This window comes from Theropithecus gelada, chromosome 1 (assembly GCF_003255815.1).
Source record: "Theropithecus gelada isolate Dixy chromosome 1, Tgel_1.0, whole genome shotgun sequence".
Classification (NCBI taxonomy): domain Eukaryota; kingdom Metazoa; phylum Chordata; class Mammalia; order Primates; family Cercopithecidae; genus Theropithecus; species Theropithecus gelada.
The window spans coordinates 219,208,333-219,235,176 of NC_037668.1; the positions used below are offsets into that span (position 1 = coordinate 219,208,333).

The window sequence follows — 26,844 nt, forward strand, 5'->3', positions numbered from 1 at the left end:
GTCTGACTGCAGTGGAACCTCGGCGTGATCAACTCTACATTATTGAACTTTGATCTGGGTGTGCATTGTTTGATCTCTTCCTTTAAAGATTGACTTTCATAATTTATATTTTATAGAATATACAGAAGTATATTCTGGCATATTCTAAGAGCATAACAATTGACAGCATAGACACATCCTAAGACAATACTAAGGGTTTACAAATTAGCTGTGAATGGTCTTTTCTAAGATAATCGTGAGTTGATTTGTCCTTACCTGGATCAAAAATTTTTATGAAGCACCTACTGTTTACAAAACTATAAAAGCATTAGGTAACAGTGTAGGTAGCAGATAGCAATAAAAGATGTTCCAAGGCAGTGAGATATTAATTGTGTAAGAGAAAATGTTATTAAATGTTATTTTCTGGGATTTGAGGAGGGGGAGCATGTCATTAAGTGTCATTAATTAAAGACTGAGTAGGAAGCAATTGCTCTCCGTAGATGTCTCTACACAGGAAACAGATACTGTTTGGTGTTCCCTGCTGTCTTGGCCGAGTCAGAGGGAGGTGGCTTTCTGGCTCAGTAATGCCGTTGAGGACGAATGCCCACGCCGACACACTCCGGTAGCTCTCAGAGTCCTTCCTTCAGTATAGAAGCTAAAGGTCAGCGGCTTACAGACTGCCATTTGTGATGTGGAGGCAGCCTCAGGAAGAACCACACGTCTCTTGTCTTGATTCTGTGGTCAAGATCGTAACCACATTTGGGATTCTCTCTCTCTTTGGGGATGAGGACCAAGCTCCTCATACTGAGGTGTCAGTGTAGACATTTAAATGTGGTTGAAAGACGTGAATTAAAAGTTAAAATAGAGGGAGAAGCTTTCTTTCGATGTGATCTGTGACAAGCAGACTTTCACTGCTCATTAATGGTGCATGGAGTTCTCATGGACATTGAGAATGTCACATGCACACGCACATGCACACGTGTTAACACCTGTGCAAACACACTTGTGTACCCTGTCCCTGCAGCCTGGTCCCTTTTGCTGCCACCCGTATTCATTTTACCACCACCCCGAGGGATATGATGTGCTGTTTGGAAAGTAACAGATACCCTTAAGGAGTGAAATGGTCCCCTGTAATTAAGACGGAGAGCTAAAAACAGCTTTCAATCAGAACTAAACCAAGTAAAATCTGCTGGTGAAAATTTAGTCCCCCTAAAGCTTGTGATTAGGACCACTTAGTGTGTTTTCAGCCACTGCTCTTAGACGGTGACAGTGACACATACACGTAACCAAGATAATGAGGCCTTTCCCCAGCACTGTAGGGTTTTCTAACGTGTTAGATGGGTATTTGGAGGTTTTCTCAGGAAGAATCATGTATCTTTCACAGTATTGCAAGAGAAGAAGTAAATTCCTAAGAGTCTAACATGCAGATGTAAGCCATAGTCCTTTAAAAATAAGGCTTTTGGCCGGGTACAGTGGCTCACGCCTGTAATCCTGGCACTTTGGGAGGCCGAGTTGGATGGATCACAAGGTCAGGAGTTTGAGACCAGCCTGGTCAATATGGTAAACCCCGTGTCTACTAAAAAAAACAGAAAAATTAGCTGGGCATGGTGGCCTCCACCTGTAATCCCAGCTACTCGGGAGGCTGAGGCGGTAGAATCGCTTGAACCCGGAAGGCAGAAGTTGCAGTGAGCCAAAGATTGTGCCACTGCCCTCCACCCTGGGCGACAGAGCAAGACTCCATCTCAAAAATAGATAGATAGATAGATAGATAGATAGATAGATAGATAGATAGATAGATAGATAGATAGATAGATAGATAAATAAATAACAAAAGTAAGGCTCTTGATTCAGAATTATGCAGTGAGGCTCAAGTTTCAGGAGAACACCCTCTAATAGTGGACTGTAGGGAGGGCTCTGAGGGCAGTCTTGAGTTAGGAAGTGGTCCTGAAGGAGATAGTGAAGGAGGGAAACTGAATTGAGGGCTGACACACCGCGCAGAAGCCACCTCAGCTGAACAGATCACCATTCCAAACCTGGCTCCTCCTCCTACTAGCTGGTTTCCCTTGGGGAAGAAGCTCAACCTCTCCGGCCCTCATATCCCTCTTTGGTGAAATGGTTGAATTGTCTTGGAATCCACAGGTGACAGCCTCAGGACTGCAACGAGGAATCTGTATGCATCCACTAAAGCCCGTCCTTAGCTCTGTCTTGTGGCTGCTCACCTGGCCTGGGGGCCAGAGATGGGGCGGGAGAAGGGGCAGGGTTCCTCCGGGAGCTCATCCCCATGCCCAGTAGAGTTAGCATAGCCAAGGCTTCCTGGCAGAGTTTTACATCCAGAGTGATCTTTATTATAGGTAGCAGCAAGAAGCAGGTCCCTCTTGGAAAGACTTGCTGTGAAGTGTGGAGAGTCCACTGACTAGTAGGAAAGGCCACTGCCTTGAGATGAAATTCCAAAGGCAAAAGGAGAAGTGCTGTTGAGGAGGTGGGATGCGGGAGGTCAACTCCTCAAATCAATCCTTCCAGGAATTCAGGGGAAGCCACTCCTGACAACCGACTGGACGTGGGGAGGCCGAGGAGCGGAGGGACGGAGGTGGGAAGGCCGAGGAGCGGAGGGACGGAGGTGGGAAGGCCGAAGAGTGGAGGGAGTTCACAGTGAGGGCCCGAGGTGCGTGAGGCCCGTTTGTGTTGGTCTGAGCAGGGCTGAAGCCGTGGGTCCAGGGCCTCTTTCCTTCAGAAACAGTCGGAAGTGACCAAGCTTCAGCTCCTCCTCTTCCCCAGGCCTCGGCACCCAGGCCCAGTGCTGTGGGGCTCACGCATGGGACCTGAGAAGGGGAATATGGAGTCTTCCTTCTTGGCCCCACAGAGGCCTCTTTGACCTCAGGATTTGGCGAGAAACACATTTTGGAAGCTTCCTCATTTCCAAGTCACAGATAATATTTGTATACACACTCTCTCTCTCTCTCTCTCTCTCATTTTAGAAAAGGGAGAGAACGTTTGTTTCTGGCTGACTACAAGTTTATCTGCCTTCCTTTCAAATCTCCTGAGGACAGAGACTAAGCAAAGTTTACCTTTTGTCATCCCCCAAGTCTGTCTGGTGCTCAGGTTATTCAGTAAACTTCAGTAACTGAGGTCAGATGGTAGAAGGAAGGGGAAAAAAAGGGAATCAGAGGCCTGTGTTTCCAGCTGAGCTTCCTTCCTTGACAGCTGAGTGGCTTTGGACCAATCATCGGACTCCTCGCCTCGCCTCTGTGTTCTCATCTGTGAAGTGGAAACTATAGCCAACCTGTCTACATAACTGAATGTTGTTTCCAACGAGCCTTCTATGAGGAAGGAGAGGTTTATCAGCAGCAAAGGGATAGACACATCTGAGAGCATCCCTTAAGCTGTGAATGGCGGTTGAATTGTTACAGAATATGGATCACTGCCATTCTTTGCTTGACATAAAAACCACTCAGGGACAAACTGTCGCTGTTTCAGAGAGCTTCAGAAAGAATTTGGATTGGAGTGGTTCTTTCATAGCCAGATCTCATACAGTAGGTCATTGTTTTTGTTTCTTTGATTAATAGGACAATTCAGTTACAACCGATGGTATTGTAACCCTGTAACCCTCGAGAGGGTTTGCAGAGCTAAGGAAAAGTAAATTCCTGTTAACAAGCATCTTGGTGGCAAGCAAGATGGCACCTTGGTAAGAAGTTATCCATCAAAACTCAGCACTCCAAAGACCTGCACACCAGTGTGTGTGGGAAAAACGACACTTGGTTTAAACAGGGAGGCTCCTTCTCTCTCAGAATCATCTACAATGGACATGATTGTAATTGTTGAAGAAGCTACAGCTGCTTCTACTGACAGCAAGCCTAGCTCTTCTGTTTTTCAGAATTATAAAAATGCAGCTAAACAGAGATAATGGAAGTTGCTTTTGGAGAGCTATCTTGCAGACTGTCTTTGCACAAGATATTGACAAGAAATGTCTACACATTTCTTAGAGCCTCTTGAATCTTCAGCATCTACTTTTTTTTTTTTTTTTTTTGCCTGACGTATACCAAGCACCCAACACGTGGCTGTTCACACAAATGAATGAACAAATGAACTAGTAGACTAACAAAGAGGCAGCTCTTGATCCCCAAACATTGTGGAGCCAAAACCCTATACTTTGACAATGATGAGGATGCGAGAAAAGACTGTCATAGTTTAAGAATCAAACAAAATAGGCCAGGTGCAGCGGCTCACGCCTGTAATCCCAGCACTTTGGGAGGCTGAGGTGGGCAGATCACCCGAGGTTGGGAGTTCCAGATTAGCCTGGCCACCATGGAGAAACCCCATCTCTACTAAAAATACAAAAAAAAAAAAAAAAATTAGCCAGGCCCAGGGGCACATGCCTGTAATCCCGGCTACTCGGGAGACTGAGGTAGGAGAATCGCTTGAACGTGGGAGGCGGAGGCTGCAGTGAGCCAAGATCGCGCCACTGCACGCCAGCGTGGGCAAGAAGAGCAAGACTCTGTCTCAAAAAAAAAAAAAAAAAAAAAAAAAAATCAAACAAAATAGAAAAGCAATGAAATGTTTTAAAGAAATGATTCTTACTTAAAATACTTAAGAAAATGTATGTAGATACATGTGAGCAGTAGAAAAAGAATAGCTCAGATTTATTCCACAAACATGTTTTGAGCATCTTTGTGTGCCAGCCGTTGCACTGACCTTGGTATACAGTGATATACAGAGCAAACCAGCCCTAGACCTAGAGACCTGGGGCTTTTGTGTAGTGGGAGAAAATGACTTACTAATAAATGCATGATATGAACCAAAGCGGAGATGCTGAGGGAAGAGATTGAGGCGCTGTAAAAGCATCCAGCCGAGGAAGCATGGGCTGGAAGAAGGCTTCTCGGAGGAAGTGAGGCTTGAGCTTACATCTGCAGGAAAAGTAGGAGCGTTTCACATGGAGGGCAAAGGCCCCACGGCGGAAGGAGCAGGAGGTGGGTTTGAGGACCTTGCCGGAGGCTGGAGCCCTGGAGTGTGAGACTGAGGGCGAGGTAAATTAGCAGTTGCTGTAGCCAAATCATGGCCTGTTATTTCTGAAAGTCTGTAATCTCTGAAGAGGATACTAGGCATAAATACAAATGAGAACATGATCTTTTAGGTGGTGAGAGTCTATAGAGTAGGCATTTGGAGGGATGCTGTCTCCCCATTGTGGAACCAGCAGAACAAAATCTAAAGAATGCACAAAAGAAACCAAAAAAATGAGCTGTCAGGTTCTAAGGAGGGAGAGAGTGTGATGGGAAGCACACACCATGAGAAATAAGAACATGGACCTGCCCCAGCCCTGTCGTGATACTGGCTGTGTCTGAAACATGGGGCAGGAAAGGCAGCGTGACTAGGAAGATGTGCAATTTTAATTTTACATACTATTTGGTTTCTTTGAGAAAATATTTTCTAAGATAAAAAATGCTAACATTTGTGAATGGTGGTAGTGGATACATGTGTATGTTTTATTGTTTGATTTTTTTTTCTATATATCACATTTTTTAATTAGAAGGGGAAGACTTTTTTTTTTTTTTTTTAAATTAGAAGAGGGGCAGTTAGAGGAAGGAGGTAGGTGCTAGAAATGGTTTAGGAGTCAGGGTGCTGCTCCTAGATACAGATTGGCTTGGGCAAATCGCTTCTCTGGTCTTCAGGTGTCTTATCTAAGGAGAAGAGTTTTGACGATGATGATGTTGGAAATCTCTTCTAGCTCTAGAACATTCTGTGATCCTAATTTTTGAAAACAATTGATGATTGAATAGTTCTATTTATAGCCTTGGGAATTCAGTGTCTCATGCCCACTAATCCCCGATTCTTTAAAAGTAAGAGAAACAATCTTGCTTGGCACAAGACAGCCAGTAGCTCTCTAGTCAGGAAGCTCGTGCGTTGAAATTCATCTGCCTGGTGACATTTTCGAAAGCTGTGAACCCACAGGTTGCTCACATCCCTTCTGGAGCAGATGTGGGAATCTGGACCCACCCAGAAAGCTGTGACTGTGTGTCAGGCATCCTGCCATTCGCCACATGCGTTCCAGCGGCTTCTCTCTGGCTTTGCAGGGCACCTGCAAGACAGTTTATGCAGAAGGAATCCCTTCCCTCCAAATTTTAGATGAGAAATACAGTAACGAAAGGAAACAACCCAAGCAGACTGGCTTGTTTCACATGTCACCATGTGTCAAAAATCAGATGTATGTCTTAGATTCTTGGGGGAAAAAAAGTCCCATGAATTTGGGAGTTTTGTTTTGTCTTTGGACATGGTCCAGGAGGCATGATGCACCCCCTGGAGCTTCATCAATACTATTGAGTGGGGATGACGGTGTGCATCGCGTGTCCTCAGCTTTCCAGTTGTTTCAGCTGCACCCTCCAGGCCGGGGCCCCGTTCCTCAGGGACAGTAGCAGCCAGTGGACGGGAGCCCGCACCCCACAGCAGCAAAGGAAGCCCGAGGAGAGGCTCTGCGGGCTCTCTGCTCAGTCAGCAGGAATGTCCTCTGGGCCAGCAGCTGCCTTTGCAGCCTTGTCTCCAGTTTCTCTCACTTGGGTCAAGTTTCCTTACAATGCGTTGAATGAATGAGAATAAGAAAGTGTGTGCTGGCAGAATTTCCGTTGAATAATGCCAAGGCTTTCCAAGTAAGAGCATGAATTTCAGTGGAGCAAAGTTCCCAGTCAATGGGACTCAGAGTAATGGCTATTCTGCTAATAATGAAAAGTACAAATGTTTTTACTTTTAAAGGTTCACAAATGTGCTGCTTTTAGGGCTCGCTGGCCTACTCAGTTACAAAGTGGAAACTGTTCCGGATCTTTGCTTTACTGTGCTTGTATTTAGTAGGTGATTGGAAACATTTTCCACTTAGCATTTAAGGGTTTGAATAGACTGGTGACTTTTTTTGAACTAAAGTTTCCTCTTTTTTAAAAAAACTAACATTTTTCTTTTTTTTGCAAGTAGACTGAAGATTTAAAGTAACAGGTTTTCCCAATACTTAGACTCTGCCTGCATAATTATTGTATTTGCCGTGTGGTTTAGCACTTTTCCAAAGTGTGTGTGTGTGTGTGTGTGTGTATATATATATATTCTTTTTTTGAGACGGAGTCTTGCTCTGTCGCCCAGGCTGGAGTGTAGTGGCACCATCTTGGCTCACTGCAAGCTCTGCCTCCCGGGTTCACGCCATTCTCCTGCCTCAGCCTCCCGAGTAGCTGGGACTACAGGCGCCGCCACCACATCCGGCTAGTGTTTTTGTATTTTTTTTTAGTAGAGACGGGGTTTCACCGTGTTAGCCAGGATGGTCTTGATCTCCTGACCTTGTGATCCGCCCATCTTGGCCTCCCAAAGTGCTGGGATTACAGGCGTGAGCCACCGCGCCCGGCCCCAAAGTATATTTCTACATAAGATCCTTGTTTTGCCCCAAAGTTTGGTTCTTCACAGCTTATTATGTAGATTTAGGCAAAATGGACCCAGCTCCTTCCACTAGAACTTTCATTATAAAGGCAATCATTTCAAATAAAACAGAAGCCATTTATCTTAATGAACCAGCAGGAAAATGAAGTCTGTTTAAATGATCTCAACCCTTCAAAAAAAATTGGTAATTCATTGTGGCTATATTTATTTTTATTAGTTTCTCTGTGTTGCCTGCTTTATTGACTTTCCACAGCAAATCACCACCACCACCCCACCAAATACTGTTGTATTTTGATTCCTTATGTTCTTTATGAGCAGGCTTACTTCTCCCTTAATGAAACTATGCCTTTGCCACACTCCCCCCTTTCAGAGCATTCGGGGCTATTCCTGGTAAGAAGTCAGCATTAGTTAATGTTACTGTTCTCGTCTTGGGCTGCAAAGAGTGCATGGATAATGGTTCATGTTTTCCCCTCCAAATGGAGGGAAGACACAGACATAATTGAAACTTACAATGTCAGGGGATAATTTTATACCATTATTTTTAATGAAAACGGGGAAGTATCTAGCTAAAATGCTGGAAAACAGCCTTCTAGTAGCCCTAAGCACCCAAGTGTAACTGAATGCAGGTGGGATGGAAACCTGTTCCCTCTTGCCTCCCTCCCCCAAATAGAGAGATGCTGTCAGTGGTCAGGAAGTGCAGTGAGCCACAGGTAATGAGCTCCGTATCCATTTTCTTTGTCAGATCTCCCAGCTGATGACAGAGAGTGGCCGGGAGGGACTGACAGAAGCAGTGCTGAACCGCTACAATGCAGACAAGCCTTCCGCCTGCAGCGTCCCAGCCTCCCAGGGCTCCTGCGTGGCCAGCGAGACTTCTTCCACAGGCACGTCGGTGGCCGCCTCCTTCTTTGCACGGTAGGAGAGCTGTTCAGATCCTTGGTTCTTTCCGATGAGCCCACCTGGTTAACCTCTCACATGGACTAGCTCAGCTGAAACACTAGGAGGAGTTTGGGGCCATTCTGTGACATCATTCATTAAAACAGGGTTTTTCAACCCTGGCACTTTGACATCTTGGGCCAGCTAACTGTGGTGGGGACTGTCCTGTGTGTTATAGGAGGGCTGCAGCATCCATGGCCTGTACCCCTTGATGTGTGCCCATAGTACCCTCCTCATGTCGTGAATACCAAAAATGTCTGCAGACATTGTCGGAAACCCCGGGGTTGATAGCCGCTGCTCTCTTGATGTGTGGCTCTACAGATGGTCCTCCTCAGCACAAGGACTTTGTAGAGGCATTCTTCTGGCGGGGGTTTCCAGATTTATCTTCTCATCATAGAAATCGAACTGCTTAAAAGCTATTAAATGGATGGCAGGTTTTTCCCCCTCTTCTTGACAGATTAGCCAGAGCGTTATCAAATACTATCCAGCTAATCTTGGGAACTTTAAAAATACAAGAAACAAAAAAGAAAGGTATTTCAACAATGTTTTCTGCCTAATTTTAGCAACATGGCAGAGACGGGGCAGGAGACGAAGGACAGCTGAGCAGGAAGGGACTTCAGGAATTGTCTGGTTCCATCTCCTTATTTATGAACGAGGAAACCAAGGACCAGGAAGGTTCAACTAGGAGTGAGTTTATAGCACAGCCAGAAATAGAAACCAGATTCCTCTATATTTTTCTGTGTAACTCATGTTTTAATTTGATGCCTAGAACTGAACCTTAGAAAACTTTCTCTGCCTAAGATTTGCAAGCTCCTGAGTAAACAGGACATAGAATAAATATGATAGCATCAGATATGAAATCACAAGACCCTTTGGGTTCAAGTTGCCATTCTGCCTCAGTTTCTCCGTCTATAAAATGAGGATAATACCTACTCTGCAGTGTCGCTCTGAAGACTAAAATAAGGTGGTGATAAATTGTAAAGTACTGTAGAAATGGTTACTACTATGTCAGTAAGAAGGAATATTGTGTGGCTTTGTTATCTTTATGAATGGTAACATCCAGAACACAAATATGGGGAAGGGGCTCTGATTAGGACAGTGGCAAGGCAGAGGAGGATAGAGGGCTAAGACCCTGGATGATGGAACCCTAAAGGCAGCACAAGGGGCTTGTTGGAAGACCGGCTTTGAGGGTCTTCATTGTACTTTGGTGCTGTGATTATTGTCCTATGAACACTTGGGACAACTTGAATGTGTGGGAAGTAACAGGAAATATGCACAGGCTGGCCACGCAACAGTGGGGACCATTGTGTTAGCCCTGTCTGGACGTGAATCTCTTTATTGTCCTAGACCATGAAGCAGGGAGTCCAAGCTCACTGCGAGGTCATGTCCATGCCGTTTAGGGAGAGAATGAAGAGAGGGAACTGTTATGAGGACATGTCACAAGCACACAAGCTCCTAGGAGGTTATTAGAACGTGTCCAAAGGAGGCTGACCGAGAAGCCATATGGCATGGCAGGTTCAGTTTGGAGAAGAGAAGGACTCTGGGGTACATCATGGATGCTCTCAGCTATCTCTCGGGCTATTGTATAAATGGAGACTTGGTTGGTTCGGTAGAGCAGCCAGGTATGTAGGCAAAGGCTAAATAACGAGGAGGAGACGGACCTCCCAGCTTAGAATGAAGAACTTGCAATTCCAATGGCTTCAGGAGAGAGTGAGATTTGTGTCCGTAAGGGAGATCAAAGTTATGTTGATGTCGATCCTGGAGGGAACATTCAATGCTCAGATGGGAATTGACTTCTGATGTGCCTTTCTAACCTGAAATTCTTTGAATGTGGAAAGTCTTCCGTTCAGTTCCATCCAGAGAATTTTACAGAAGGTTGACTGACTCACAAAGTAACCCCAAAGAAGATGTGAAGCAGGAAGAAATAAGAGGTGAGGGTTCCCAATAGGCAGAATTTAAGGGGAACTCAGGTTCTCCTTAAATTCTTGGTGCAAGGAAACCAGCAGCGTCTTTGGAGCTGGGGAAAGGATGTGGAAATGAGACGGGCCTGGGAACCTCGCAGTGCTGGACGAGTGGTGTGCCTGAGGCCAGAGGTCTGGAGATCAGGGGAGGATTTACAAACAAGCAAACACACAGCAGGGAAAGGAAGGACAAATCACTAGTGAAAGCCTAGGGTGGAAGGGAGATACTGAGGCAAAACCTAAAAGGTACGGGCCAGTGATGTCAACTGGGGCAGGCCCTGCAGGTGATGCTAGCGGCAAACAAAGACTTGAAACTCACTTCTTCAGCATGACAAGGGCTTGCAGTAGGAGCTTTCCAAGAGCTGGAAAGGATCCCTAAGGCTCCCCAAATCTTCATTATTACTTTCTGTGTGGTGAACGCTGACAGCACTTGGAGCTTCATGGTATAAGCATTAAAAGTACATGGTTTGTATTCAAAGGGTTTATAGTGTACAGTGGGAAGCAAGTGCCAGGTGAAAAAGAACAATCTTTCTATGGATTTTCCCCCCGCTCTTTACTCGTGACCATATTTTGCCCTGTTATTCTCATCATTATTGATGAGAACTATTGTTAGCTGGGCTTTCCCACCTCCCAGCGAGGGAGGCAGCCTATTAATAACCCCCCTGTCACTGAGGGCACCCAAAGCAGAAGTGTGAATGACTGGCTTCAGGCCCATGCTGTCAAGAGACAGAACCAGGGATGTATCTGACATGTAGATCCCCAAATGTCCATGTGATAAGCCAAAACCTGCCCAGCTTATGCTGTCAGTAAACTGAGTTCAAAGAGCCTTTTGGTTTTAGCTGAAGCAAAGCTGTGTAAGGTGATGGTAATGACAGCTTTTGATAAGTGTCTGTCCTCATAGGGGTTTGGGGGCAGAGTCAGCTCCTACACCTCCAGCCTGTGCTCACCACTTTCAGCTCTTCCTGCTTGGCTGCAATGGAGACATAGTCCTCTGAGTCTGCAGGGCCCTGGAACTCTCCTGCAGCTCCAAGTCAAGACACAAGGGTGGCCTGCTCTCAGGAAGCTGTCCTGGGCTGGGCGTGGTGGCTCACCCCAGTACTTTGGGAGACCAAAGTGGATGGATCACTTGAGGCCAGGAGTTCAAGACCAGTCTGGCCAACATAGTGAGACCCCGTCTCTACTAAAAATACAAAAATTAACTGGGCATGGTGGTGCATGTCTGTAATCCCAGCTACTTGGGAGGCTGAGACATGAGAATGACTTTATTAGGGAGGTGTAGGTTGCGGTGAGCCCAGATGGTGCCCCTGCACTCCACCCTGGGCGACAGAGTGGGACTCAGTCTCAAAAAAAAAAGAAAGAAGGAAGGAAGGGAGGGAGGGAGGGAGGGAAGGAAGGAAGGAAGGAAGGGAAGAAGGGAGGGAGGGAGGGAGGGAGGGAGGGAGGGAGGGGCGAAGGCGAAGCAGCTGTGCTGAGGGCCATTTCATTTTATATGGGAGGGATGGCATTTGCCGAATTTGTGGCCAATGTGGCCGGTGTATATCGAGCACTGAGTGGGCATCACTCACTATTAACTACCTCTTCATATTCAGCCTCCCTTCATCTCACAGTAACCCTGTGAGGCAGAGCCTATCATTTTCTCTGTTTTATGGACAAAGAAGATGGTTCCTCGAGTTACTGACCCAGAGCCACATAGCCGGGAGTGGCGGAGTGGGAAATCCATCCTCATTTCCTCTCACTTGAGAGCCCATGTTCCTATTATCTGTGCTAAACAGACACAGTAAGACACTTTATTATAGGGTTTTTTTTTTCACCATAATCATGAACTGATGATTGCTTATAAAAAAGGTTTGAAACTAGTAGGCCCTGTAATTTGTTTGAGAAAATGAGTAGAACAACAATAACAAAAACAACAGAAAAACCCCTAATTTGTTGAGGGTCGCAGATGTCCACTTTTCTCTGTGATATTAATCTTTATTTAAAATGTATTTATTTTTATTTTAAAATCTTTTTTTGAGACAGAATCTCACTCTGTTACCCAGGCTGGAGTGTGGTGACATAATCACAGCTCACTGCAGCCTCAGCCTCCCAGGCTCAAGTGATCCTCCCACTTCAGCCCCCTGAGTAGCTGGGGCCACAGGAATGCACCACGGTGCCCAGCTCATTTATTTTTATTTTTTGAAGAGATGGGGTCTCCCTATGTTTGTTGCCCACGCTGGTCTTGAACACCTGGGCTCAAGCAATCCTCCCACCTTGGTCTCCCATAGTGCTGGGATTATAGTCATGAGCCACTGCACCCGGCCTCAACTTTATTCATTTATTTATTTTTGAGATAGAGTCTCACTCGCTCTGTTTCCCAGGCTGGAATGCAGTGGCATGATCTTAGTTCACTGCAACCTCTGCCTCCCAGGTTCAAGAGATTCTGCCTCAGCCTCCCGAGTAAGATTATAGGTGTGCACCACCACGCCCAGCTAATTTTTGTATTTTTAGTAGAGATGGGGTTTCATCATGTTGGCCAAGCTGGTCTTGAACTCCTGACCTCAAGTGATCCACCTGTCTTGGCCCCCCCAAAGTGCTGAGTATTGTTTTGATTGACTAATAAACATTGTATATATTTATGGAGTAAAAATATGTTTTGAAATACGTACATATTGTGGAATTAGCCTTTTTTAAAAAATGCTTACTTTCTAGAACTGTGGGTGGAGGTGTGGGTGGACCTTGTTACATTTCAAATTCAATGCCTATAAAATAAGAATTTCAATTTTGAATAAACAGTGTGTGGTCTGTGCTGGTCCACACACAGTTACTGGTCTGTGATAAGTATAGAAATTGAGAGGAAGCGTTTAGAAACATCTGCTGATGGAATAATTTTCTGTCTGTTGAATCTAAGAATAAAAAGTCAGGGCTTGCATTTTGCATGTAACTAGAAGTAAAAGAAAAAGTGGTCCTTCACCCAGATAGTTTGAGATGCACTGCTATAGCGAACGACGGGGCATGAAGCACCTGTTTTGTGCCTCTCTTCCTCTCACGGTTGTCTTTAAACAGTCAGCATCTTAGTAGCTGTCTTTGCTTCAGAATTTCAGTACCCCCCCCTTTTTTTTTTTGAGAAAAAACACTGTTTCTGGAAAAAATAGTAACAGCCACCCAGAAAAGAGATAGAAACAATTGATCATCAAGTTGGTTAACTGTTATGTGCTGGCTTTGAACATCAAGAACATTTCAAACGAGGGACTTTTTTTTTTTTTTTTGCATGATTTTCACATTAATAGAAAATGATGAAGTAGGATATGATTAGATTTTCCCATTTGCTGATGGTTCACTTTGAATAAAGATTTACTTAATGATGTACTTTACTTTATAAAGTATGAAGTGCATGAAACCCAATAAAAACTCTCGGGTGAAACCCTAGCTTTGTAGGTTGAGGCAGTGGAATCTTCATTCATATTTGAAGAGCAGTTAGTGGATTCTGGATTATGCATAGAATTGAACCCTGAAACAGAAAATGAATCTTTTGGGTGACCTCATATCTTTGCATTGATTTTCTTTGCCATATACCCATTAAAACTCATGTTTTGTTTTGTTTTTTGTTGTTGTTGTTTTGGGTTTTTTTTGAGACAGAGTCTCACTCTGTCACCCAGGCTGGAGTGCTATGGTGGGATCTTGGCTCACTGCAAGCTCCGCCTCCCAGGTTCACGCCATTCTCCTGCCTCAGCCTCCTGAGTAGCTGGGACTACATGTGCCCCCCACCAAGCCCAGCTAGTTTTTGTATTTTTAGTGGAGATAGGGTGTCAGCTGGGACGTGTTAGCTGGGATGGTCTCGATATCCTGACCTCCTGATCCGCCCGCCTCGGCCTCCCAAAGTGCTGGGATTACAGGCCTGAGCCACCGTGCCCGGCTGTGTTTTTTCATTCATGGACAAAATTAGCTTCTGGAGAATTTTCATCTACATTCAGAGCAAGAGTTTGAAAAATGGTGAAAATGGACAAAGACACTGTCACGCTTCGGCAGAGCCGGCGTGGCCAGTTCCACGGCATTGAGGAGCACAGAGACTCCCAGTTCTGCCTTCAGACGGCACTTCTAGATTGTCATGTTTTTAGTGTTCAGCTTTTATGTTCAGTTAACAGCCTTTCTACCAAATTCAAATCAAATTTCCAAGTAAAATTATATTAAGGGCATTTTTTTTATTATCCATGATTTTATTTAAATTTTCCTAATATAAACAAATGCCTTTCCATTCTGTTATCACAGGTTCTGATGACTTCAGATCAGAACTTACTATCTTCAAATCCTTTATTCTGTTTTTTTCTCAATATTGACTCCGTCACATTAGTTAGAGCTTCTCCCTCCCTCTCCCCCTTCCCCTCCCTCCCTCCTCCTCTCCCCTTTCCCCTCCCTCCCTCCTCCCTCCCTTCTTTCCTCCCTTCCTGTTTTTCCATCTGCTCTTGAAGATTCCTACCTTTACACAGTGTTTTCCTGTTGACGAAAAATACGTCTATCCTGGGTCTGGAATGTTCTGGATGAATGTTGGTGTTCATCTCCCTATAGCGCTGCTGTCATTCATTTCTCTGGGGTCCCTGATGAATGTTGGTGTTCATCTCCCTATAGCGCTGCTGTCATTCATTTCTCTGGGGTCCCTGTTGTCTGCTTTCTCTTCCTCACTTGCCAAGCTGTCCCTCACTTTCTCCCACTGACTCCTCTGACTCCTTGCCGTCGGCCCAAACGCATTCCTTTCTCAGGATGTGACTGTGTTTCTGTCCATCTCAATCTCTTGTGCGGTATCTTCCATCGTTGTTTTTGAATGGCTCCCTGTATTACCTAAACAGCATTCTTCAAGCCTCTTGAGCATGTCACTGACTGTTGTGTGACTTATCTGACCAGTATCCCCTTGGGTCCAGAGGTTGGCGTGGTGTTAAACCAAGCCCCGCTCAGGCCCTGGGGTCAGGGCTAGGCTGAGCAGAGAGGACTGACCCCTGGCTCCGAGGCTCTGCCTTCAGGACCACGTGGCTTCTCTTGGTAGTTCCCTGTGGGGCCTGCTCTTCATGCTGTGTATCCTCATGTGACCATATGGAGAGCTGTTACTGGTCTGATTACCATTATTGCCACACTCTTGCTGACAAGCAACTCAGATAGCGCCTTGCTGTGATGCTCTCAGCAAATGCTTTTCATATATAATCTTGATCTAGGCGGAGGAAAAACTGAGCAGGGTGTCTGAGATCCAACTCCTAGGCGTCAATTGACTATGGAGAGACAGGGCATGGTTTCTGCCTCCAGTTTCACAGCTTGGAACAGTTAATGTCCAGCACTGTTTCCATTATGACAGAATGATGCCTTTACAAAAACAGGCCGGGCGCGGTGGCTCACACCTGGAATTCCAGCACTTCAGGAGGCCGAGGCAGGCAGGATCACCTGAGGTCGGGAGTTTGAGACCAGCCTGACCAACATGGAGAAACCCCGTCTCTACTAAAAATACAAAATTAGCCGGGTGTGGTGGCACGCGCCTGTAATCCCAGCTACTTGGGAGGCTGAGGCAGGAGAATCGCATGAACCCGGGAGGCAGAGGTCACGGTGAGCTGTGATCACGCCTCTGCACTCCAGCCTGGGCAACAAGAGCGAAACTGTCTCAAAACAAACAAACAAACAAAAAACCCTTTTAGGAGCTCATATTGTACAACTTCACTGTATTATGATTATTTTTTTCTGTTTCTTGTTTTGTTTTCACTGAAGCATATTTTGCTTACCCTTAGCTCCTTGTACTTGCCACAGTCCCATTCTGACTTGGTGTCTGTTCTTTTTTCCCTCCCCCAGTGGATCCCCTCGTTCTCACATTCCAGCTCTCGGTCTGCCTATTCCAGGACTTCCCATGGAAGCAGGGCCACCATTGAGTTTCCTGTGGGACACTTGTGGTCAGGGCCAACATGCATAATTGTGCCGTCTATTCACAGAACCAGGGCGCCCAATTGTAGGCGTGAGTGGGGCTTAAATCCGTCCAACACTGCACCAGCCTGGCGGAGCCACCTCCTCTGGGGCTCTTCTCTCCTCCTTGGACGCAGGTAATGCCTGGGCTCATGTTGTCCTGGCCTCCTTCACTGGTGGCCAAGCAGTGCCAGGGCTTAGATCTTTGAAGGGCTGAACTGGAAGGCAAACCCCTGCCCTCTGGGATTCTTATTTATTTATTTAGTTAGTTATTTATGTATTCATTTATTCCTGACAGGTTGTAGCTTTACTCTGCTTAGAAAATACTCCATTGATTTCTTGGAAAAGAAGGGACTCTCACTCATGTATAATGGTGAAGTGAATTTTTAGGAGTCATAGTTCTATGAATATGGTTTCACTTTAACTCACCTCATGAAAGGAAAACATTAAGAAGCAACTAAGGGTGTATTTAGTACCATCTGATTTCAGGGGCCCTAGAAAACCGTCTCAGGCATTTACTGTGTGAAGCCGAACCTCCTTAGTTGCTTATGAGACAGCGAAAGCACGGAAGGAAAAGTGGCCGTAATTTAACATCGACACTGTTTACCCTTGTGCTAAAAACATGCCTAAAACACCTCAAATAGATAACCCTAACATCCAACCCCAGCAACCCCCGACTGTTCTATTGTGGGGGGTACAGACCGTAACAGAAGTGGCATTCATGGCTTGGCGTGCACCACTCCGAGTTGGTGAGCTACGCTAAAGAAAACGGCCAGTGTTTGCGGCCCCTTCCCATCTTCTGCTGCAGGGAATGTGGTCAAATGGGGCATTTTCTGATTAAACAAGTCCTTTGTCTGACTGGTGGCTGGTTGGGGTGTTGGCAATTGGCTCCCAACATCTGGGAATCATTTCCACAGCTTTGCCTAGGTTGAAAACTCAATTCATGTCTTGGTGTGAATGTCTGAAGGGAAAGCAATTTCAACAAGCCTCAAAAATCCCAGGGACTCTTGTAAGATACTCTCAGGTTTAAGGATTCTAGTTCTTACTGCCCATTTTGCTTTTTTTTTTTTTTAATTGGTGCTGTGGTGGGGGCGGGGGTGGGGGTGGGGGCCAGTAGTTAAGGGAGAAGGATATTGAATAAGCAAATAGAAAGCTGGAGAAGCCCAGGCTTGAATTCTCAGCCAGATACTGACATTCTGACTTGAGGCAAGTAACTTAACCTTGCTAAGCTTCCGTTGCTTCTGTTAAATGGAGATCATCATGTCTGCTTTATAGGATTATGGGGAGGATTAAATGAAAATGTGATAGTACTTGGTAAACTTCATCTAAATCCTACAGATAATGCGAAGATGGCACTCACTATAAAAGGGATGGCGTTCTGTCCTCAGTGAATTCTTCACATTCCCTTTTAGGTAGATGACTTTTCATTGCCACCTTTACAGGCTGTTTAGATGGCCCTTTGTCGTCTGTCTAACGACTGTCCAGGCCTTCTGTGGCAGTTGTATAGATCCGGTATCACGTCTCTGAGAACAAAAACCACCTACAGAAGGAACTGAAGAGCAGTTCGCCCTTAAATCTTACCTCTTATGAATTAGATGCCATTGGTGATTGAAAATATCAGTGACCCATACAGAGAAACCTGCCTGCAAGTAGCTGCATTGTAGCAGAGCTCCAGGTAGGTCACTGTTCACCTCTAAATCTTTTGAAGAGGTTTCATTTTTTTGTTGGTTTTTGTTTTGTTTTGTTTGTTTTGAGATGCGGTCTCGCTCTGTCTCCCAGCCCAGATTGCAGTGGCACGATCTCGGCTCACTGCAACCTCCACCTCCTGGGTTCAAGCGGTTCTTCCACCTCAGCCTCCCAAGTAGCTGGGATTACAGGCACCTGCCACCACACCCAGCTAATTTTTGTATTTTTTAGTAGAGATGGGGTTTTGCCATGTTGGCCAGGCTGGTCTTGAACACCGGACCTCAGGTGATCTGCCCGCCTTGGCCACCCAGCCTTGTTGTTGTTTTATAGCCCTAGAAAAGCGTGAGCCACCGCACCCAGCCTTGTTGTTGTTTTATAGCCCTAGAAAAACTGGTCCCAAACAATATGGAAGAGACTGAAGGGAAAAAAGAAGATGGGGAGGGGCTTTAAGAATTCTCTTCCCATAGAACTTTGTGACTCACTCAAGGGCAGCAAGCTGGAATTGTCACGACACTGACAGTGGACATTGACGAAAACAGTGAATAAAAGTAAAAGGGGAAGTGTTCTTTCTTTGTGCATACCCTCATGATCTGAATTGGGGGCTGAAGAGGGAGGATGGGGTGACATGGAGTTGATTCAGAAAAAGCAGAGTAGAAACCTGTGAACTGAAGGAGGGACCGATGGATGAGGAGAGGATGCAATTTTATCTAGCATATGTTGTGTAAATGTGTTTCCTGGTCTACACTTCTACCACCACCCTAATGCAGTACCTCTATAACATGTTTCCTTCCTTCAGCCCTGACTCATTTAAAAATCATAATGGCCAGCCCGGTGGTGCCATGGCTCACAGCTTGTAATCCCAGTACTTTGAGAGACTGAGGTGGGAGGATCGCTTGAGGCCAGGAATTCAAGACCAGCCTGGGCAACATGACAAGACCCTGTATCTGGAAAAAAATTTAAAAAGCAACCAAGTGCAGTGGCACATACCTGTAATCCTAGCTACTTGGGAGGCTTGGGCAGGAGGATCGCTTGATCCTGGGAGATTGAGGCTGCAGTGAGCTATGATCTCACCAGTGCACTCTAGCCTAGGCAACAGAGTGAGACCCTTCTCTTAGAGAAAAAAAAAAAATCGTAATAGCCTACATTTTTGAGTTTCTTATATGCCACACACTATTCTGAGTTCTTGACACACATTTAATCTTAAGAAGCCCCCATGAGTTGGCCGTGTTTTTATCCCGTTGTTTAGACGTGGAAACTGAAGCACTAACCTGACCAAGTTCAAACAGCTAGTAGGCAATGTGTAGGTATCCGAGCCAGGCGTCTGGTTCCAGAGGCCACAAACCAGAATATAAGCTCCAGAGTCTTGCACTGTCGTCCAGGCTGGAGTGCAGTGGTGCGATCTCGGCTCACTGCAACCTCCACCTCCTGGCTTCAAGCAATTTTCCTGCCTCAGCCTCACAAGTAGCTGGGATTACAGGCGTCCGCCACCACACCCAGCTCATTTTTTGTATTTTTAGTAGAGATGGGGTTTCACTATGTTGGCCAGGCTGGTCTCAAACTCCTGACCTTGTGATCTACCCACCTCAGCCTCCCAAAGTGCTGGGATTACAGGCGTGAGCCACGTGCCTAGCCAATTTTTGTATTTTTAGTAGAGACGGGGTTTCACCATACTGGCCAGGCTGGTCTTGAACTCCTGACCTTGTGTTCCACCCACCTTGGCCTCCCAAATTGCTGGGATTACAGGCATGAGCCACCACGCCTGGCCTGACCAACTACTCTTTATGCTTCTAATTTTGTTAGTTACTAAAATATTGCTTCCAGTCTCATGCAGTAAAAGCAAAAGGTTTTTCAGTGACTTACAAGGCTCTGTGCACACTGTCTGTCCCCTGCCCTCTTCCTCTGCCACACTCCCACTTGCTTACTCTGCTCTAGGAATATTGACCTCCTTGCTTTTCCTCTAAAAGTGCCAAGGCCATTCCTTCTCCCTAGGCTTTGTTCTTCTGCTTGGCTTAACCAGCCCTTCCTTCAGATCTTTGCTCAAATGCCACTTGGGCTCTCCGTGACCTCCCTGATTAGAATTACAATAATCCCACCTGCGCACCCCTCCCTCCCACATGGCACCTGCTACATTAGGAATATTTGTTGAATGAATGAATCTCAGACAAATGGGAGATGGGCAGATAAGTTTCCAGACTGTCCTGCATTGAAGTGCTTGGAGAAGTTTGTATATTTTCCCACTCAGTTCATGCCACATGCTCAGGAATTAAAGTGTTCTTTTGGCTTTCAGATGTTTTGCGGGGATAGCCTTGTAACAAAGCATGATAAAAAGCAGCATTGGGAAATTGAGATTCTTATTACAGTGGGAGTACCTGGCTGTCATTTCAAGATGAGGATTTGTTGAGGGATGGAACAAGGGATGCTGCCTGGGACAATAAACCAAAGAAAGAGTTAAAACAGAGAAAAGAGTTATTAGTTACAGGACTAGCACAAACAAAGCAGGGCTCTCCATTTTTTCCTGTCTCGTTGAAAACCCATCTTTTCCTCCCTTGAATCAACTTCTTTGCTTTCTGTCCCCCTGCTTTGATTTATTATTTTAATTCTATAGCTGTCTTAGTGAAGTATGTAAAGCATTTGGGGGTAAAATCATGTGGAAGACATTATAGAAACTAAAGATGTATGATATTATGTGGTGTTGGGTAGAGGCTCGGCATGCTTATGTATCACACGGTTGATGAAAACACCAATCTGTCCAGGGCTGTTGTCTATCAGCTGTGTAAGAAACTGGCTCCTTGTTGAGGGTACAGGAAGGAGGAACGTAAGGGGGACTGCCGGAATAATTCGGTTAGAATTAGGTGAAACCGGGGCATAGAGAGGTCTGGTTGGCATCCCTGCTTTTTATACTGAGAGATGTCCCTGAAGGTGAGGTTTTTGTTTCCTTGCCTGTAAAAGGAAAATAATGAATGTTTCTATTTCTTCTGTCCTATTACTCTGTGACGAATGTTTCTTTTATTTTTATCTGATTTCACAAGAACAGAAACTGAGTCTAATTCCCCTCCACCATACTGAGCATCATGCCTGGTACCTAGTAGGAGATTAATAAATGGATGTTGAAAGAATGAATCAACCATGATTGAAAACTTAGATCTCTCTTGCTTTTCAAGAGAGTCAAATATTTAAAAGAAGCCATGGAGCCATGTGCGGCTGCTCATGCCTGTAATCCCAGCACTTTGGGAGGCCGAGGTGGGTGGATCACAAGGTCGGGAGTTCAAGGCCAGCCTGGCCAACATAGTGAAGCCCCATCTCTACTAAAAGTCCAAAAAAAAAAAAAAAAAAAAATTAACCGGGCGTGGTGTTGGGCACCTGTAGCCCCAGCTACTTGGAAGGTTGAGGCAGGAGAATCCCTTGAACCCAGGAGGTGGAGGTTGCAGTGAGCCAAGATCACACCACTGCACTCCAGCCTGGGCGACACAGTAAGACTCTGGACTTTGTCTCAAAAAAAAAAAAAGAAGAAGAAGAAGAAGAAGTAAGAAGTTATGGGATTGTGCTTGCAAGCAGCACAATTTATTGTGTAGCTTCAGAGTTTTCATCATTCCAAGTATTAGTGATAAAAATAATTCTGAAGGATAAATGGCATATTTTCCATTGTTGATTTCAACACGGTTAGACTCAGCAGTGCACTATTTCTGATAATCATCTATCATTTTACTCAGCATATGCAAAAATGATCTTAGCATCACATTGTAATTAGATGCTTTTTTTTCTGGCACCTGGTGTGCTTGTTCATGAAGTGCACTGAAATTCGGGAAATAGAATTTCAAGAGCCTAGAAATAATAGCCCATGTCATTTTCTTGGCATTCTTAAAAACCAAAGCCTTAAGAGTCCATGGCTTGTCCTTTTAAACCCCAGCAATAGAAAGAAAGGGCCTTGGCAGTGACAAAGAGAGAGAAATTCTCTTGGGGGTCTGCAGTGAAAAGGGATGTAATCAGTACCAGGCAAGCCACTTTGAATTTTTTAAAAAAGTGAACAAATATAAACCGTTACTCAAAATTTCTTTCCAGTCTTTTTGGTGCTTCAGAATATAAATGTGGCTCATTTTTCTCTAATAAATTTCCATTTATTATCATAGTCATCTCTTCGGCGCTCAATCTTTGGTGCTCAATCAAAGTGGCAAGGTGGTATTTGTGGAGAAAACAGAATATTTTTTAACATGGCTATCCTGAATTTTAGAGGCACTTACTAGGGATGAAAAAACTGATCTGAAGTTCTTATGCATACTCTTACCACCTAAAAGTGTTTAACAATAAAAATAATACCTTCGTTTCGACCTTTGAGGAACTCCCAAGTATCAGGTTAAAAATTGGGAGAGGTAGTGAAAGAGAGTCAGTGATTCCAGTATTTCAGAAAGTCTGACCTGGCCAGGGTCCAGCTGGGCTGCAAGAACCTCCTTTCTTTCCCTGTCTCTGCAGCTCCATCACTCACCACTCTCTCCAAGTCCCTTGGGAATACGCAGGGAGAACCTAGTGGCCATAGCAGATACTGCTGGTCCCCCTCTTCCCCCATCCCTTGCCACCTCATCATTCACTTGCACAAAACCTTATGGTTCTCAAGGCCCAGCACCTGTGACTCTGCCCAAGGGAGCCCCCTGCACCCACACAGGGGGCAGGCCAGTGCCAGGAAGTTAATGCCTCTTGGGAGCAGGCCCAGGTAAGACTGGCAGGAGTTGGTGCTTGAGAACACAGACTGTGGTATCTTCCTTCCTTCCCTTCTCCCTTCCTCACTGTCTTATGGCTGTTACCTAGAGTCACCTCCCAGTTAACCTACCAGCACCCTCATCCTTGTACAAGGATACATCTGAGGGAACTTGGTATAAGATATTGGAAGTATATCCTCTTTCGTCTGTCCATCCATCCATCCATCCATCCATCCATCCATCCATCCATCCATCCATCACTCTGTCCACCCACTCATCCATCCATCCATCCATCCACCCACCCACCCATCCAACAAGCATTTGGTAAGCTCATGCTGTGTACCAGGTATTGTGTTAGGCACCGAGGAGAGCAAGAGGACAGCCACCACCCTCAGGGAGCTCTCAGTCCAGCAGGACAGCCAGTCCCAGGATAAGACAGTGAGAAAGGACATGGAGGTTCAGGACAGAAAAATTCGTACAGCCATCCAGTATTGCTCTCCTGGTGTCTTCAGGTTGTTTACTAATTAAAAGTGGCTTTCTAGCACCTGCTATTATCAGAAATGGTCTTACTGGTTCACTTGCTTACTAGTCTATTGCCTGTCCCCTTTCCTAGAATGTAAGATCCATGGAAAGAGGTACTTGTCTAGCTTATTCCATTGTTGCTTCCTCAACTCTTAGAACAGGGGCCAGGCTGGTGCATGATAAACATTTGGTGAGTGCATCTCCTAGTCATTAAGGCATCTGCTGTGGAAAGTTTGTCAGTTTCCTCCTGTTCCTCCTGGAGGAACTCATCCATGTTGAAATATACGGAAGTTCCACTCTGGAAGCAGTGTTTCCAGTGCACTGTGGAAGCCTCTGCTCAGGACAGGAGGGATAGCAAGTGTGCTGCCCACCCTGGGTCCGAGGTGGCCACTTCCTGCTAGCCACTGCTCCTTGGGAACAAAGGACGCTTGCCCAAGTGTGTCCCTAAGGTGAGTGCTTTAGCATCAAGAATTATTCAACTGAAAGGAGTTGGCCGGACCCAGTGGCTCATGCCTATAAATCCCAGCACTTTGGGAGGCCAAAGTGGGCAGATCACAAGGTCAGGAGTTTGGGACCAGCCTGGCCAACATGACAAAACCCTGTCTCTACTAAAAATACAAAAATTAGCCGGGTGTGATGGTACGCGCCTGTAATCCCAGCGACTCAGAAGGCTGAGGCAGGAGAATCTCTTGAATCTGGGAGGTGGAGGTTGCAGTGAGCCGAGTCTAGGCAACAGAATGAGACTCTGTCTCAATAAAAAAATAAAAAAGAGAGAGTTTTCTTCTAAATAGCTTGCTGAGTTTCTCTATTTTCTTTGTACACTGAATTCTAAACTCTCAGTTGGGAGATTCTGCCAATGAGACACTCCTTGCAGTCTCCTACCTCTGCCACCTGGGCTTGCTCCTTTCATGCTGAGTGATGTACCACCCAAGTGCCTACACAACCCCCTGGTTGTCAGCAGTGGCAGTGGAAAGGAGAGTTTGAATTTGGAATGTAGACATTTTGTAAACAGGCTTAGAGAGGTAACTGTCCACCATCCTCCCCACTGTGGTGTGCAAACCACATGTGATCTGTGTGCTGACTCACGTGTGCTGACTCATGTGATTGTGGGGGTTGGCAAGTCCAAAATCACCACAGCTAGCAATTTCAGCAGGAGTTAATGTTGCAACCTTGGGTCCAGAGGAGTCTTAAGGCCTTCAGCTGATTGGGTGAGGCCTACCCACACGAATGGAAGGTAATCTGCTTTTCTCAGAGTCTACTGACTTTAAGTGTTAATATCATCTAGTAAATAACTTCACAACAACATCTAGACTAGTATTTGACCAAACAACTGGACACCATAGCCTAGCCAAGTTGACACATAAAATTCACCACCTCAAGAATCAGCGCTAGGTTTAACATGAAAACAACTTGTATTTAGTGCAGTTTATCAGGTGCATATTGAGACTGGCCGAGGTTCTTCCTGGAACTTGTTTCTTTCTCTCGCTTTTTCTTTTTCTTTTTCTTTTTTTTTTTTTTTTGAGACAGGGTCTCACTCTGTCGCCCAGGGTGGAGTGCAGTGGTATAATCTCAGCTCACTGCAACCTCCATCTCCTGGGTTCAAGCAATTCTCCTGTCTCAGCCTCCTGAGTAGCTGGGATTACAGGCACGTGCCACCATGCCTGGCTAATTTTTGTAATTTTACTAGAGATGGGGTTTCGCCATGTTGCCCAGGCTGGTCTCAAACTGATGGCCTCAAGTGATCTGCCAGCCTTGGCTTCCCAAAGTGTTGGGATTACAGGCGTGAGCCACCGCACCTGGCCCCTGGAACTTATTTGTTCATATTCAGGCTACTGAAGTGTTGCACCTGCAGACTCCCGGGTGGTGCTCACCCATTCTCTCCTCTGCCAAGCTTCCTTCTTCCATCCCTTGTTCCTCAGTGTCCCCACCTGTTAACATGTTGAATGTAATCCCCGTGTCTTTTGGATAAATCAGAGAATCCCACATCATTTATTACTTAGGATCCTGAGCATTCGGTTTTAGCTTTCACACTAAAGACAGAGAAAGTAAAAATAGATACCATTAATCTTTACGCTTCTCCTGTGGTGCTGATTGCCAACCATAGTCTGAAAGATCTGTGGCGGATTTATTACTTTGCATGTTCTTTATTTCCTTTAAACCCGGGCATGTGAGGAACGTTGATTTATGGAGCCTAGATCATGCTTGGCTGGGGAATGGGAGGAGGGAAGCAAAGTGTTGTTCAAGCTGCAGTAAATTTAAACATCACTAGTATTTCTTTACACATGCAGGGGGGAGAAATCCTAACTTAAGTCTATTGCTACAAGAGCTCATAAATTAAAAATAACAAGACTATTTCCTATACACCTGGAGCTTCAAAATTACATGCCGTTAATTCTGTGATCGCCCCTTTCACAAAAGAGCCATTGAGGGTGACAACTCAAACAAGATCTCCACCACAGCTGTGAAATCCAAACAGTGATTCACCTCGTGTCTTTGACCTTGTTCAAGATAAGGAAGTGACTTGTCTGAAACAGAGAATCTAAGAATTTAGCCCCATTATATTTTTTTCCTCGAACTTTTCTCTCTCATTACTCTCTTCTCTCTCCTCTCACTTTCTTGTTTTATTTTTTCTAATTTTACATAAATTTTAAAACAAATCTAACAGCATCAGAAGACCAAATACAGGAAAGTCTTCTTGACGTCCCACTACGTTCTGAGCCATAAATCCTGCCGCGTGCTCAAATAATACACCGCAGCTGGGCTGGTGGATGAATTTGGTGAGCCGTTTAAATGTTTTGGCACCTGCACACCACAGAGCTGCCAAGAGTGAGGAAATCATGTTTCCTCCTGTCCCCCACAGACTGCTTTTCACCTGGGCCACGTAGCTGCTGTGTGCCGCTTTACAGAGGTCAAGACCGAGCAGTCCTGGAGGATAAAGAAAGTTCTAAAGAAGTACAGTCACAACTTCAAGTCTTCACATATTTTACTTCTTCATCTTGTTTTTTGAGAACTACCCTTGCTTTTTTTGACAAAATGCATAAAGGAGAAAGAGAGGATGTACTTTATTTTGATTTTTAGAGAACCTTAAAAGTGTCATGCCAGAAGCGGGGGAATTGAGTTTTCACTCTTATACCACCCAGACCTTTCACTCCTAGGTACGTACCAAAGAAAAATGAAACGAAGGCATTTGTTCATGTCGAGATTTGCCCGTGAATGTTTGTGGCACTGTTATTCAGCAAAGCCCCCAAAATGGAAACTTCCCAAATATCCACCAACTGGTAGATGAATAGACAAAACATGGATGTCCGTTCAGTGAGGTACTTTTCAGAATCCTCCAACGATTGCTACACGCAACATGACTGAATCTTAAATAATGATGGTAAGTGAAAGAAACCAGATCCCACCTCTACAGATGGAAGTCTACATATGCTGTGATTTCCTCTCGGTGCAGGATAGACAGCAGAAACTAACAGAGTGACAGGAAACATATCAGTGGTGGATGGGAAGTGAAAGTGGGAGGGAAGAATCGATTACAAAGGGGTGTGAGGAAATGTTTGGGGATAATGGATTTGTTTATGATCTTGATTGTGATGGTTTCACAGGTGTCATACCTATGACAAAACTCATCAAAGTGTGCAGTTTATTATATATCAGTTACATTTCACTAAAGCCAATAAATGATGGCCAGCCGTGGTGGCTCACACCTATAATCCCAGAACGTTGGCAGGCCGAGGCAGGAGGATCACTTGGGTCCAGGAGAT

The 26,844-nt window shown here is 45.2% G+C and overlaps 1 protein-coding gene across 1 annotated transcript in view; it reads left to right on the plus strand.

The window, feature by feature from the left end:
• The window catches only part of KIF26B (kinesin family member 26B), a 558,166-nt gene that overhangs the window by 255,532 nt on the left and 275,790 nt on the right, over positions 1 to 26,844 (plus strand). Inside the window, exon 4 of the mRNA XM_025392049.1 lies at positions 8,123 to 8,292. Coding sequence (XP_025247834.1) covers positions 8,123 to 8,292 — 170 coding nt within the window. The remainder of the gene's footprint in view (positions 1 to 8,122; positions 8,293 to 26,844) is intronic.